The 14,134-nt window shown below is 36.9% G+C and overlaps 1 protein-coding gene across 2 annotated transcripts in view; it reads left to right on the top strand.

Moving 5' to 3' along the window:
* NVL (nuclear VCP like) overlaps window positions 1-14,134 on the top strand; it is a 113,971-nt gene that overhangs the window by 55,540 nt on the left and 44,297 nt on the right. For both annotated transcript variants that reach the window (XM_044676361.1, XM_044676362.1), the window contains 3 exons: window positions 241-303; window positions 7,257-7,376; window positions 11,683-11,782. In XM_044676361.1, coding sequence (XP_044532296.1) covers window positions 241-303; window positions 7,257-7,376; window positions 11,683-11,782 — 283 coding nt within the window. The remainder of the gene's footprint in view (window positions 1-240; window positions 304-7,256; window positions 7,377-11,682; window positions 11,783-14,134) is intronic.

Raw genomic sequence — 14,134 nt, 5'->3', positions numbered from 1 at the left:
AAGCAAGGCGTATTGTTATTCATTTATAGTTTGTGTTATTTAAATATAGTTCATAGGTTGTATAGATAAACATTTTGTTACTGCCTTCCTTTGATTTGGTTCTGACCTATTTCTTCCTTATCACTTAAGGTGATTTACCAGGATTCCCTGAAGATGAGAGAGATAAACAGAACCATAAAGAGATTTTGGGAAAAATAACAAGAGTCTATTCAACTTATTTATTTCCCTTTCTTTTTATAGGCTGTTGCAAATGAATGTGGGCTGAATTTCATTTCTGTGAAGGGCCCTGAATTATTAAATATGGTGAGTATGTTAGTGGCATTAGCCATTGATTAAGATGTTTTTAATTACTACCATAAGAAAAGTAAAAGTATTTCTAATTATACCACAAAGTAACTGAATTTCTCACACACAGAATTCTTCATTTTTCTTATCCCTTACTACATAATAATCCATTGTGTTCATATGCCAGAGAAGTTTTTTAATTCTTTTTATGTGTGCTATCATTCATTCATTCATTTCCAATTCTTTGTAAGTGCTTCTGTAAATATTTTTGCATGTGGTGGACCTTTGTTTTTCTGTCTTTGACTTTTCTTTTGTTATTTAGCCAATAGTAGTGTCTCTGGGTCCATGATTATACATTTTAGTCACTTTGCATATTTCCAGATTGATATCCAGAATACTTTGCCTTTTTGGTAGCTCTTTCATCAGGGTATCAATGTGCCTGTTTTTCTATAGCCTTTCCAACACTGGTTGTTCCCATTTTTTATCATCTTCTATAAAGTTTAGGAGACTGAGATATTGTGTGGTCAGTGATAGAAGTATTAATGTGATTGTTGATGTTGCTTAGGATTGTGACAAGAGATGTGATAGAGAGAAAGATTGTGTGAGTCAAATGTTAATGCCATTAAGAAACTTTAAGAGAATGATCTATAGATAGGGTATATGAAAACTTTGGAGGAAAAAACTCAAATAATTCACTGCCATGTGTGGATCTTGCTTGAAGATGGCTTGCTTAGAAATGCCATTTCTGTTATACTTAGGAGTACATTTTAAATGTTTTTTTGAATTAATGTAGTATGTGTGTGAATCATGATTTAGCAATTCAGATTCATAACATATATGGAAAATCAGCTATAATTTAGCTTCTGTTTTTTAGACTTTTAAAATTCTTTTTAAGGAATTGTTTTTTATTGATATCTTTGTTTTTACCTAGTCTTCATTTTCAAATCTGTCACCCTCCCTTGTGACAAAAAAATGTAAATGAAAAAATATTTTAACAAAATAACCAACATATCAATTTAATCTAATAGGATATAGAGTTTGTTTTTTAAATCCTTGCCTTCTGTCTTAGAATGAATACTAAGTATCAATTCCAAGGTAGAAGAGCAGGAAGGGGTCGGCAATGGGAGTTAATTGACTTGTCCAGGAAAACACAGCTAGGAAGTGTCTGAAGCCAGTCTTGAATCCAGGACCTCCATTGAGCCACCCAGCTGCCCTGGATACAAAAAAAATTTTAACACCCATTGTCTGAAAAGAAGAATAATAGGAAGGTACAATTCTCTGAGGGCTATGCTTTGTCATAATTGCATAGTATTTTCACTTTTTTGAATTTGCACTCTGTAATATAGAAAATCATACTGCCGTATTTTCATTGGGCAAGTTGGCAGTTTGCCCTAGTTAGAATATAGAACCTGGCATGAGCCAAGAGGCAGCTGGCATCTGGCAATTGGAGCTGGGCTATATAAGAGCTTGCAGACCCCTGGCTAGTTCACTTCTCATTTGTCTTTCTACCTTTTGGGTTTCTAGGGCCCTGGGAGGCGGGAGTGAGAATGTGGGATTAGTTTTTAGGCTAGGTAGGATCAAAGTATCACTCCAAGCCAAATCTGATTCACCAATTATTCCTTTACCAAACCCAAAAGAGACTACTTTATTTTCTGACCCAGGGCTGGTCCCTTGGGTCAGCTGAAGATCATCCCAGGAAGTCCTTCAACATCTTAAACTTAGATTTAAGAAAGTAGCTGTTAGCTAGTTCTTAGTTTTACCTAAGAACTCATCAATCTCCTTTACCTAAACTTGATTATTCAATAAACCCTTAGTTTTAATCCAAGAACTAGTTGTTTGCTTACTTTCATCTAAAACCTAATAGGGGGGCAGCTGGGTAGCTCAGTGGATTGAGAGTCAGGCCTAGAAAAGGGAGGTCCTAGGTTCAAACCCGATCTCAGCCACTTCCCAGCTGTGTGACCCTGGGCAAGTCACTTGACCCCCATTGCCCACCCTTACCACCCTTCCACCAAGGAGCCAATACACAGAAGTTAAGGGTTTAAAAAAAACAAAAATTAAATAAAACCTAATAGGGATAGCTGCTTGAACATTCTAAGTGCTACAGCAGAGATAAACTCCATTACTGAGGACAGGAAGTGTCACATCTCCCTTCTTGTCTCACTTCTAGAAATACCAATAAGAAGTCATTTCCTCATCAGGACAGGGGCTGTAGAACATTAACCTTAAAGGAGCCTGGTGCCTAGCAGAGTTTCACCTATCTTTCTGGTAGCCTGGGGCTGAATCTTTGTTTCATTCATATTCTCTTTCAAGATCACCCCTGGTACTGGCCCAAACCATCCTCTCTATTGCTAGCTCTTCCTCTTGTTATCATTATTACTAGCTACAGCCCCTTCCTTTATTCATTACAACTTACATTTATTTCATTTTGTATATTATTTACCTGGCTTACTTACTTTACTCTGAAACCATTGATATAAGTTTTTTTCATGCTTTTCTGAATACTTTATATTTGTCATTTTTTTATGTTTATGTGCTACAATTTATTTAGCTGTTCACCAGTTTATTGGTATCTGCTTTGTTTCCAGTTATTTGCTACTATCAAAATTGTTGCTATTAATATTTTAACATATATTATTAGATGTATCTTTCTGGGTTTATTTGGTTTTTTTTCCTCCTTAGGGTAGCACTGAAATTTCTGGGTCAAAAAATGCAGACATTTTAGTTTAGAGTTGTTTTCTTTTTTTTAACCCTTACTTTTCACCTTAAAATCCACACTGTGTATTGGTTTCAAGGCAGAAGAACAATAAGGGTTGGCAGTAGGGGTTAAGTGATTTGTCCAGTCATCCAGCTAGAAGTATCTGAGGCCAGATTTAAACCTGGGACCTCCTATCTCTAGGCCTGGTTCTCAATCCACTGAACTACCCAGCTGCCCCCCAGTTAAGTTTTTTTAACATAATTCCAAATTGCTTTTCAGAATTCTTGAACTAGTCCCTAATTGGCCAACAATGTTTTTGTCTGTTTTTCCATAACCTCTTCCAATTCTGCCCGTTGCTATCTTTGCCAGTTTGCTAGGTTGGAGGTGAAATCTCAGAGGTTGTTTTTATCTGCTTTTTTCTTAGTGACTTGAAGACATCTTTCATAGGGTTAATAGCTTTCAATTCTTTTTACAAGTGTTTCTTTATATTCATTCGAATTTATTAAGAAGGTCTAGACCTTTTAGAGATGGAGGAAGCCATTCCATTGACCTGCAGGGCAGAGGGGCAGGGGAGGGGAGTGGCCCAAGTACTGTGCTTCCCTCCAGCTCTGTGGCCTGTGAGCCACCCACCTTAACCCTATGCTCTCCCATTGGGCTGCTGGGCAGAGGGCCAAGAGATGTGAAAACATGTAATCATGCAGAGGTGGAGGGCAGCAGCCCTATCCTCTGCCTTTAATTAATTCTGGTCAGTAATAGCACATGTGCCCTAAGAGAGGGCTCTTTGTGCCCTCTTAGGCAGGCTTGCCATAGGTTCGCCATCATGGGCCTAGATCATTACACATTTATAATTTTATGGAGATTGATAAAAGGCAGTAAATTATTTTCTTATCCAACTCAGTTATCACATGAACTGAGAACATAAATAGGTGATAACACCAGTTGGAAATGGAGCCATTGAGACCATTGCTTCTAGACAAGTCAACATATATTCTGCCTCTGAAGAATTTTAAAACCATTTCTGATAGAATGTCTTAACTAGAGAGAAAGCAATTAATAAATGTTTATTATTTGAAATAGAAATGTCACTTGCCTTCTCAGCAAGTTGTTTCAGCCCTATAATGCAAAGTATCTTGTTGGATTTTAAAGACATTTCTGTTCTGTACTTAGTAGAAATGAATTCTCCAAGGGGCAGCTAGGTGGCTCAGAGGATTGAGAGCCAGGCCTAGACACAAGAGGTCCTAGGTTCAAATCTGGCCTCAGATACTTCCTAACTGTGTGACCCTGGGTAAGTCACTTAACCTCCATTGCCTAGCCCTCTTCTACCTTATTCTAAGACAGAAGGTATTAAAAAAAAATGGATTCTCCAGTAATTAGACATATCCAAGTGATTTCTGGAATGGCCTATATATTTTTCTTGAGCAAGCATCAGACTAACCCAGATAGGGCAAGAATATCAGATGAATTAGTGTTTTCTTCCATTAAATCTCCATAAACTGATTTCCCATCAGGCTGTCCTCCTTTGGATTTCTCTATCATGACCACAGAAATCTCATCCAGCAAGATCACATCAGCTTTGGTTCTCAGACTTCATCAGTTTCTTCTGCCCCTGGGACTTCTTTGATTGTAAAGTGGAGTGGAAAACTCCTCACAAACCCTCCTTCTAAGGAGAGCAGCCAGGCCAGTCATATCTACATTTCCTTTCCAGCTGCACTCCTTTGAACTTCTCCATCATGCCTTTTCCTTCTGCTCCCCCTTTTTTGGTATTCTCAGCACAGTACCCGGCACACAGAAAATGCTGAAATGTTTATTTACTGATCTGTGTTGATTTTACTTTTCTTATTGTTTTTATGTTATAAATAAACATTCTGTTTCACTATCAATCAAAACAAATAGGGTATTGAATATATGTATCATAGGTTGCCATCTCGTAATAATAGCATACATTAATAATGAATCATTTATTAATCACCTATGTCCCAGGCTCTGAGCTAAGTGCTTTATAATTATTATCCCGTTTTATCCTGACAGCATCCCTAAGAAAAGTAGTTGCTACTATTATCTCCATTTATAAATGAAGAAATTAAAGCAAATAGAGGTTGACTGACTTGTCCAGAATCACTCAGCTAATGCTGTCTAAGTTCATATTTTAACTCAGATTTCACCTATTGGCCAATCTTCTAGAAGAAATAACACTACAACTGAACTGTAGACTTTTTAGCATTGTACAACCTGCTTGGGATTTCATTCTCCAGGTATAGCCTTTGAGACCTCAGGGTCACTGCCATATCAGGATGAATCATTCAAGTTGAACTTTTATAAGGGAGAAAATAACCAAAGTAATTGAAGTAGTATATAATGTTATTTTAAAACAGAATTATATAGTTTATTGTACAAAATGTGTCACATTAATAGTGTGAACATTAAGTGCTATAGGATTTCAGAGGACTAAGAGATATATTCTAACTTACCTTCTGACACACTCCTGTTCTCTAACAACAATAACAATAATTAAAAAATATATTGATCTCAACTAAGTTTTTCAACTATAGCATGTACTTTTCATCTGGGTCAAAAAAAAAATACTCATTTAGATCAGTTGGGAGCTTTCATCTCCTTTCATCATAGCCACAAATTCATTCTTAATCACATTATTCTATCCTTTCTAGTCTGGTGGTTTTCCCTTTTTAATGGAAGAAATTAAATCCAAAGAGTTGAATAGCTTAGTTTCTCTCTGCCTTATATTAAAATTTTAGCAAGTCTCCTATACAACAAACCTACTCATCCTTATTTTGTTTTTACTCAGAACTTAGCTAAAGAGGGTGGCTAGGTGTCTCAGTGGATTGAGAGCTAGGCCCAGAGATGGGAAGTCCTGGGTTCAAATCTGGCCTCAGACACTTCCTAGCTGTGTGACCCTGGGCAAGTCACTTGACTCCCATCGCCTAGCCCTTACCACTCTTCTGCCCTAGAACCAATACACAGTATTGATTCTAAGACGGAAGGTAAGGGTTTAAAAAAAAAAAAAACTTGGCTAAAAAGGTTCTTTTGTTGTTCTTGCCATTTTTCAAGCTTTTATGGGCATGTTGTAGGCTTCTGTTTTTTTAGTGCCATTCTTGAAGGTCTCTGCTTCTTTAGTATATGTCCTTTTTTTTAATCTTTATTTTTTGTCTTAGAATCGATACCAAGTAATGATTCCAAGTCAAAAGAACAACAGGAAAGGCTAGGCAGTTGGGGTGAAGTGACTTGTCCAGGGTCACACAGCTAGGAAGTGTGTGGGGGGCCAGCGTCTGGCTTATCTACTGAGACAAGTAGCCGCCCCTCCAGTATCTGTCTTTAGTTTCATTTTCTTCCTTCATTTTTCTGCATGCCTTTTTAGAATCTGAGTTCATCAGAAGGCTCCTTGGACTGTCATCGTGGTTCCTTTATGTTTCCCCCTTTCTTATCAAGAGTATTCATGATTATATCATCATATTTTTTTCTAGAGGGCTTCTCGTTCTTACTCAGTCGTCCCTTGTAGATCCTTAAACCACAGAACTTATGCCTATGATTTTACAAAGTCAAGGTTGTAGCTTGGCTATTATGAATTCTAAGATGTCAGCAATCTTTTCTCAAATTTTTCTTGCTGAGGAGCATAACTATTTCCTCTGTCACTTTGTTGTCCTCTGAGAAATGAAATAACCAGTATAGGTGGTTAGCCACAACCTAAGTTCTTGTGGTGTCCATCACCTTCCAGAGTTCTTCTCTCCTTAGATCTTTGTGGTTTCAAAGTGCTGTTTCTTCTGGGTCATTGCCAGTCTCTGAGCTCAGGGATGGTGACCCTAAAGAACCTAAGCATAGGCTGTTATAGTCTGAATGCTTGGGCACCATCCTAATAAATACTCACCCAAGGCTTCAGACTCCCCAACCAGGGCCTTCCTAAAAATTATGGGGTTTTCTCAGGAGAACTTTATCCTCTTGCTTCCTCTAGACAGAAACTTGTTGGCTGTATGTGTGCAGTCTCTGATCATGTTGGCATGAGTTTGACTGGGGGGTGAGGGTGAAATGGTGGGAAGGGGGTGGTAGAAGAGTTTTTTCGTTTCCTGTATATTAGCTACCAATTCTAGTTTTTCTTTGGATTTCTTGTTCATTTTCAGAGTTTTGCTGCAATTGATTATGGAAAGAGCTGGGCAGCCTGTTTCCCATTCAAATGGCCATCTTGACAGGATACTGTTAGTATTGTCTTGTTTTTTAAACTCCACTCAACTTGAGCTGTCTCCTTTTTTTTATCATACATGTTTAGTATGTTGGACAGAGTGAGTCAGCTGTGCGACAGGTTTTCCAGCGTGCCAGAAATTCAGCTCCATGTGTTATCTTCTTTGATGAATTAGATGGATTATGCCCTCAAAGAGCAAAAGTGGAGGTAAGTCTCACAGATGATAAATTTTTATGTATTCATATCTCATTTTAAAAGGGTAAGTTTAACATATCCTTTTCTTAAGAAGATGAGTTTGTGAAATATTAGCTTTTTCTGGGATGTATTACACAGACCCATGATTCTTTTCTCCCTCATTTTTCCTTGCTTATATTTCAACTACTCCACTACATTGATAATGTCCTTCTCTACATTATAACAAAGGTGGGTGGGGGAATTAAACTTTGAATTCTCACATCATTTCTTGCCACCTTGGGGGCTTTAGAGAAAGAAGGCTTCCAGGCTTCCCTGACCACATAAACCCAGAAGTGGATTTTTTTAATGCTGCAACCCAGGAAATCCCAAAGTGCTAGGTTTCTAAGCAAAGCTTCAAGAGACTCACTTAAAAGTGGGATTAATAAAGGAGTGGTTCAGAGATCCACATTTGACCATCTATGTTTATTTTTCTAGCTGAACTATCAGACTGGACTTTGACTACAGTTTTTTCTGAGTTAAACCAGTTTTAGAAAAGCTCAAAGTGTTCTAATCATTCACTTAACAACCTCTGCCCTTTCCATTTCTTTCACTTTTAACATTTATATTTTCTCAGAACACAGAGACATTTTGTGTTGAATTATCCTTTAAAAAAACCCAACTTAAAGTCTTCTTAAAGATTTCCTTTGAATTTGGTATAGGAAAAATCCAAATCTTATTTCATTTCTCTTTTCCCTTTGAAAAAACAATCTGGGGAAGTAGCTGGGTGGCAGAGTGGATTGAAATCCAAGCCTAGAGACAGGAGATCCTAGGTTTAAATGTGGCCTCAGATGGAAGGTAAGGGTTTAAGGGGAAAAAAAGAAAAGAGAAAAACAATCTGGAATTAGGCTACCTTCTTGTCAAAGACTTAGATATTGAAAAAATGAAGTTCTAAATATGATTATATTTTTCATTTAATGTTCAAATAAAATTTTTGTGATGAGGCAAAAGAAGAAAAAATATATTCGATGTGGCAGATTGCTTCAAATGTAATGAGTATGTAGGGGCAATGTAGTGTAAGCAGAGAGACTGCCTATTTTAGAGGCATGAAAATTTCAGTTCAGTCCTGCCTCTGTTCTTTACTAACTGTGACCCTGAGCTTTAAGAAGTCCGCTAGGGCTTCATACTAAAGTATAAACTTAGTTTGCAATCTGGATTAGTAATATGTATGGCTTAACCTCTTTTGTGTCATGGATCCCATGGGCAATCTCTTGAAGACAGTGAACCTCTTCTCCAAATAATGTTTTTAAATGTATATAGTGAAATACATATGATTGTAGAGAGTGTTGAAATGTTTTGAATATATTTATATGTTGAAATATTGCCATCAAATTATTTTTAAAAACTAGTTCATGAACTAAAGGTTAAGAACTTCTACCCTGAGTAGAGAGCAGCCATATTTCACATTTTAAAAGGAAGTCGATTGCATGGTGTGTGAAAACATGATACTTCAAAGTGCTTAGTGCACTGAGTATTGATTATCCAAAGTTTTTACAAAGTGAGAAGGCAACATGAGTAATTTCAATTATTTGGGGCAAAATGTAATTCCAGGTTTTGTGTATTAGGAAAAAATAAAGCTTCATACTGGGATAAGTTCAATTTTTGTTGTATACATTATCTTGTGGTCTAACAAACAAAGAGTTCAGTGCAGGGTACCCCAAACCAGTATTTTCCCTATAGGCAATACAATACATCTGGTTCTAAATCGTGCCTTCATACTTGGCTGTCTCTATAACTTTGACTAAGTCCCTTGACATGATTTGACTTCAATTTCTTCACTTATAGAAATGAATAGGTTCGACTTGATATCCAAGATCTCTTGCAACCCTAAAACTTAAGATTAAATACACAACCTATTCCCTTTTTTTTTTTTTTAACCCTTAACTTCTATGTATTGGCTCCTAGGTGGAAGTCTTAAGGTTGGGCAATGGGGGTCAAGTGACTTGCCCAGGGTGACACAGCTGGGAAGTGTCTGAGGCCGGATTTGAACCTAGGACCCCCCATCTCTAGGCCTGACTCTCAGTCCGCTGAGCCACCCAGCTGCCCCCCTATTCCCTTTTATCATTAAGATGATACCTATTAGATACTTACTCCATAAGAGGGAGAGAAGAGTCACTGTAGCTAACAACTTTTGTTATTGAATTTTATTATTTTATTATTGCTTGCCTCAGACACTTCCCAGCTGTGTGACCCTGGGCAAGTCACTTAACCACCATTGCCTACCCTTATCACTCTTCTGCCTTGGAGCCAATACACAGTATTGACTTCAAGACGGAAGGTAAGGGTTTTAAAAAAAAACAAAAAACAACTCTTGTGCATTGCCCATACCCAGTTCTAGGTGGCAGTCCTAGGGCAAAGTTTCAGAGTGAGGAGGAGTACTAGTACACACCAGCATTTGCAGACACAGGGGAACTGGGAATTCCAAGAGGTAAAAAAAGAGTACTTGTGGTTACTCACAGACCAGAGTACTGGCCAGGACAGTATTAATCATACTTCTCCTTGCATCATACTACCTTGTAAGAACTAAAAGCAGATAGATCCCCAAAGCCAGCTCTGAAGGCAGCTGCATAAAGAACCTGAAACTTGGAACTGTGCTCATTTCATCATAGTTACATAGCCTAATTTTTAACAGTTTTTTAGATTAAAAGAAAAGAAAAAAGGCTGGAAAGTGAGCAAAAAAAGAAAAAGAAACTCAACTTAGAAAATTATTTTAGTGACAGAAAAAAAACAACAAAGTCATTTCTGCTGCATCCAAAGCCTCCAAGAAAAATATGAATTGCTCTTGAGCCCAAAAAGAATGAATGGAGGATATCCAAAAGGATTTTTAAAGTCAAATAAGAGAGGTGGGTGAAAAATAGGGAAAAGAAATGAAAATGTTACAGGAAAATCATGAAAAAAAGAGTCAACAGCTTGATAAAGGAGACACAAAAAAATGCTGAAGAAATTAATATCTTAAAAAACAGAATAGAGCCAGTTGGCAAAAATGAAGAGAAAAATTTCTTCAAAGTTCGAAGTGACCATATGGAAAAATAGGTACACAAATTAACTGAGGAAAAGAACACTTTACAAAAAGGAGGTACAAAAGCTCATAAGAAGTAAATCATGCTTTAAAAACTAGATTTGGGCAAGGGGAAGTTAGTGACTCCAAAAAACAAAGAAACAATCAAAGTAAAGAAAATTTTTTTAAATACAATAAAATGTGAAATAGTTCACTGGAAAACCAACTGACCTGGAAAATAAATCCAAAAGAGATAACCTAAGAATTACTGGACTACCTGGAGAGTTTAGACATTATCTTTCAAGAAATTATAAAGGAAAATTGCCTTGATATTCTAGAAATAGAGGGCAAAGTAGAAATTGAAAGAATCCACCAATCACCTCCTAATATTCCCAAAAGGATCCCCCCTCAGGAATATGATAGTCAAATTTTAGACCTCCCAGGTCAAGGAGAAAATATTTCAAGCAGCCAGAAAACCACAGTCAGGATTACGCAAGATTTAGCAGCTTCTACATTAAAGGATTGGAGGACCTGGAATATAATATTCCATAGAGTAAAGGAGCTAGAACTTGATCCAAGAATCACTCAGCAAACTGAAGGGAAATAAGTATAAGATTCCTACTATGTATTAGCCAGTATGCTAAGTATCTTTATAAATATATTATTTTATCCTCACAACAACCCTATGAGGTAGGTACTGTTATTATCACTGTTTTGATAGTTGAGGAAACTGAGGCAAACATACTAAGTAACTTGCCCAGGTTTACCAAGCTAAGAAGTTTCTGAGGCTATATTTGAATTTAGGTCTTCTTCACTCCAGCCACTGTCCCACCTGGTTCCTCTATCTTTGTATACATCTCTCTATATAACTATCTATATGTAGCTACTTTGCATCTTTATCTTACCTCTTAGACACTGCAGTGGAACAGCTTACACTTTTGTCTAAAGAGCACAATAAGAAAAAGAAAAACACGTACAAATCTTTGTTGGAAGATAAGAAAACTCTAAATTTAAGATTTTAATGTAAGCTTGAAAATTATAGATTATCCAGGGTTTTTCATCATAATCTTAGGTTAAACTCCCCTCCAAAAAAGATCCGTCTTTATGAATGGTGCATATTGCTTTGGTGTGCTTGGACTAGATTTCCTGCTACAAAAGTTGTTAATCACAATTTAACAAACATACTGTTTGATGGAGGACTTTTCTGTATTAGTTAAATAAAATTAGTGTTTATGTTTTTTGTTTCTTATCTTGTATTTCATGAAAGCCCATTTCTTTTTTCAGTCAGCTGTCAGTGACCGGGTAGTGAGTCAACTTCTTACAGAAATGGATGGTGTAGAATCACGGCAGCAGGTTTACATTCTGGCAGCCACCAACAGGCCAGGTGAGAAACTAGAATCTAAAATGAGACAAAAGAGCTTACAGAACTTATAAATAAGTGTGATTTACTTAATTTATGGTAAATACAGATAAATTTAAGTAGTATGTTCAATTCAACTCCTCAACTATTTACAGAATGCCTAGTAAATAAAGGAAAGCATTGTACTACATGCTGGAAGAGCAATTCCTGCCTTCAAAGAATTTGAAAATAAGACCTTGAACTTTTATGTATTATGGAAAAAAGAAATAACTCATTTAAAATTATGATTTTTTTCCTGACCTGTCTTTGTTCTTATTGCCATTGGGTATTATCATTATTATTATTGTTATTGTTATTATTATTATTATTATTATTATTATTATTATTATTATATACCTTTGATCTATTATCATGTTTTGATAAAAGTATTCTCAGAGTAGAATGCCTTGTATTTTTTCTGAAGTATATAGAAACATAAATCAGAGAAATCCTTCTTGCTTTGTCTGATCAGTTATGACAAGTTTGCATCCTAGGACTATGACAGCTTCTAACTATGTTCTGGTTCAGTCTTGACCTATCTATGCTGAACATAGACACATACTTTATAAAGTAGTTGTTGCCAGGGCAAGGCAGGCAGAGGGGCAACAGAATATAATGCTTTACAAGATCTAAAATGTAGCTTTAAAAAAAATCTACATGGCGGGGTATCTACATAGCTCAGTGGATTGAGAACCAAGCCTGGAGACAGGAGGTCCTGGATTCAAATATGGCCTCAGATACTTTCTAGCCACGTTACCCTGGGCAAGTTACTTGACTCTAGTTGCCTAGCCCTTAAAAAAAGTTTACATAGACAGAGCCTTTTTAAAAATGTGCCACCCACTTACCTCTGTCTACCATTGTTCTCTATCTGTTACAAGCTACAACATTTATAGTAACTGCATGTGGATTCCTTTTTGTGAATCTTGAAACAGAGCTCAGTAAGCACTATTAAGTTTGATCAATGAGAACAACTAAGAAGTACTCTATAGTGCTAAGATTTGTCCTGTTTATACATTTTGTTTTTGTGCTTTTCTTCCCCCTTACCAATCAATTAGTTGGTATTTATTAAGTTCTTCATGTGTCAGGCACTGTGCTGTGTGCTAAGGGTAGCAATATAAATCATGAAAACAATCCTGTCTCTCTGGGAACTTTCATTCTGAGGCAATAAGTACATGTATGTATAGGTAGAGTTAACATAGAAAAATAAATTGGTGATGTAGACACTGAACCATAACTCTAGTCCAGCTATCAATAATATGGAATTAGGCCTTAATCAATGATACATGTAAAACCCAGTAGAATTGTGCTTCAGCTAAGGGGGGTTGGGGGGATCTTGGGGACAAGGAAAAAACAAGTCTTACATAAAGTCTTATGTAAAAGATAGTTCTCAAACTGTGTCTTGAATGAAGAGAAGTATTCTTGGGTGTGGAGGTGAGAAGAAAGTGCATCCCATTCATAGGTGGGATGGGGGAAAATTGACAAGTGCAGACATGGAAATGGGAGGTAGAGTGTGAAGGACAAGATTGCCATTTTGGCTGGATCACAGGAGGAGGAGTAATGGACAGATTGGAAATTTAGGTTGGCATCAAATTGCAAAGGCTTTTTAAAAGTTAAATAAAGGAGTTTATATTTTATACTAAGGAGTTGAGAGGAGGTACAAGGTCAAATAAGACAATCACTTGACAGCCATTTTGGGAGGATGGAGTGCAGTGAAGAGTTTGATGAAGCAGGAATACCAATTAGGAGGCCATTTCAGTAGTCTAGGTCAGTGATGACCAAACTTTTTAAAGAGGGGGCCAAAGGAAAGGAAATGCTATTCTGTCAGTCTGTTCCTAAGGCAACTCTTTCAAAGTTTCATTGTATTGTATCCTACTCATTGTATTCGTCAGATTAGGAATAATGTCCCGCAGCTGGATAGAACATTTCAGGGGGCTGCATCTGGCCCACGGGCCATAGTTTGCCCATCACTGATCTAGGTGAAACTTTGGGAGGGGGTGAACTAAGACATTGGTTGTAAATGGGTCAGATGCAAAACAAGTAAATTTGGAAGATAGGTTTTGGGGAGGAGGAGAGATAATGAATTCTGCTTTGGACGTGGATTTTGAGATGTCTCTAGGACATCCAGTTTGAGTTCCAATTCCCTATAGGCAATTACTGATGTGGGACTAAAGTTCAAGGGAGAGGTTAAGCTGGACACATAAATTTGTGAGTCCTAAACTCTAGACTTCTGGTTGCCAAAAATGTAAGATTAAAATTAATATTGATAACCCCCAAGTATTATATTTTATAAGATTTATTAGTAATCACTTGAAGTAGAAGTGAAATAAATAGAATTAC

This window comes from Gracilinanus agilis, chromosome 4 (assembly GCF_016433145.1).
Source record: "Gracilinanus agilis isolate LMUSP501 chromosome 4, AgileGrace, whole genome shotgun sequence".
In the NCBI taxonomy this organism is placed as follows: domain Eukaryota; kingdom Metazoa; phylum Chordata; class Mammalia; order Didelphimorphia; family Didelphidae; genus Gracilinanus; species Gracilinanus agilis.
The sequence above is the reverse complement of the archived record's forward strand: the minus strand, read 5'-3'. Positions and strand labels throughout refer to the sequence as shown.